This window comes from Plectropomus leopardus, unplaced genomic scaffold (assembly GCF_008729295.1).
Source record: "Plectropomus leopardus isolate mb unplaced genomic scaffold, YSFRI_Pleo_2.0 unplaced_scaffold25858, whole genome shotgun sequence".
Lineage (NCBI taxonomy): Eukaryota > Metazoa > Chordata > Actinopteri > Perciformes > Serranidae > Plectropomus > Plectropomus leopardus.
This window is the reverse complement of record NW_024628110.1, coordinates 1-1,472: the sequence shown is the minus strand read 5'-3', so window position 1 is coordinate 1,472 and position 1,472 is coordinate 1. Positions and strand designations below refer to the sequence as shown.

General features: G+C 49.4%; 1 protein-coding gene across 1 annotated transcript; it reads right to left on the bottom strand.

The window, feature by feature from the left end:
- Positions 1-94: 94 nt before the first annotated feature.
- LOC121966775 (H/ACA ribonucleoprotein complex subunit DKC1-like) lies at positions 95-1,427 on the bottom strand. The gene is made up of 4 exons (XM_042516841.1): positions 1,142-1,427; positions 875-1,059; positions 691-755; positions 95-415 (listed from the first exon to the last, which is right to left on the bottom strand). The coding sequence occupies exons 1-4, from the start codon at positions 1,273-1,275 to the stop codon at positions 179-181; spliced, it is 621 nt and encodes a 206-aa protein (XP_042372775.1). The 5' UTR covers positions 1,276-1,427; the 3' UTR covers positions 95-178.
- Positions 1,428-1,472: the final 45 nt, after the last annotated feature.

Sequence of the window (1,472 nt, the reverse complement as noted above, 5' to 3'; positions counted from 1 at the left end):
CACAGTTAACCCTTTAAACAGCAGTCACATGACCACAGTTAACCCTTTAAACAGCGGTACTGGTTTGTGATTGGGCCGGTCCTTGAATCCGTTAAGCTGCTGTCCATATTTATGACAAACTGTAACATTTGTTCATTCTTACGTGAGGAAGAATGAAGAGGAAGTCACAGATCCAGTCTCAGGTAGTCAGAGATCGAGCAGGTGTGTATTGATCATCAGCAGGTGTGTACTGATCATAGACAGATGTGTATTGATAATAGGCAGGTGTGTATTTATTACTGATCTTACCGAGTCTCCTCTCTGGGTCGTATTCGATCAGTTTGCTTTCATAGATTGTTCGAACTCTCAGCTGACGTTTCACGGCGGCGATCAGCGGCGGTCGCTGGAACAGAGCACCAGTCAACGTCTCCAGTGCCTGCAGACAGAAGCTGAGTGAGCGACAGTCGCATGACTGAACACGTCATTTGATTTCTGCTGATTATTGATTACACACCAATCTGTAAAGAACACATTTATTCTCAACTATTTTTACTGTTTCTACATCACCAAGCTCAGACTCTCTGCCGTCACCTGACCGTAACCTTTCCCTCACCTGTCTGCCCTCACCTGTAGCTCGTCACTGTCCACGTATAATCAATGTAAATTTCCGATCAGTAGGATATTGATTGCCGTGCCGCAGGAAGTTCTTACCCGGGCCAGCGTGTGCTCGCTGTCTATCGCACTGTGCAGCCGAACGATCCCCACATACTCTTTACCTGCAACACACACAGAGAGTAGTGAGGGGGGCCGCTGGGTTTTACTGTTCTCACACGCCCGGCAGACGAACGGAGACCGTCACCATCGATCATTAAAGAAAAACAGGAAGTGGTCATACCGGCGCTCTGCTGGGACTTGACCAGTCGCGTGGCTCGATCCACGCAGACGATAAGACAGCCGGTCACCTTTGGGTCGAGCGTCCCGCTGTGACCCGTCTTCTCCACCCGCAGGATCCTCCTGATCCACGCCACCACCTCATGAGACGACGGGTTCGCCGGTTTGTCCAGGTTGATGAAACCCGACCTGACAGGAAGCAGGAAGTGACGTCATCATCACCATCATGTTTGAACTGATTTGAACTTTTAGCACGTTAGCTTCGTGTTACCTGACATAGTCCTGGATGCTCCTCTTCAGAGGGTTGCTGCCATGTGGTAGAGGCGTGTAGTGAGCCGTCCGGATGTTCAGTTTGTCAAAATTCTGTACGAAACAAAATTTCATTGCACGAGTCAACGTCTTCATTTTATCTCTGAGCGAGGCATCGTCTCGAGCCGAGAGACCCCTCACTTCTCACCCGAATGGCTTCCAAGATCCACAACTTCTGTTCTGATCATGTAACCTTCAGATTCAGATCTGGCCTGTGTTTGCAGAACGTCTTCAGTTACAGAACTAACCAAGTCCAGCAAGACCCGACCAAGTCCAGCAAGACCCGACCAAGT

Excerpts from the sequence above, each read along its gene's own strand:
- LOC121966775 (XM_042516841.1), bottom strand. The coding sequence starts at position 1,275 with ATGAAGACGTTGACTCGTGCAATGAAATTTTGTTTCGTACAGAATTTT. Across the intron at positions 1,060-1,141 it reads AGCATCCAGGACTATGTCAG|GTCGGGTTTCATCAACCTGG; the intron begins GTAACACGAAGC and ends GCTTCCTGTCAG. Across the intron at positions 756-874 it reads CAAGTCCCAGCAGAGCGCCG|GTAAAGAGTATGTGGGGATC; the intron begins GTATGACCACTT and ends TGTGTGTTGCAG.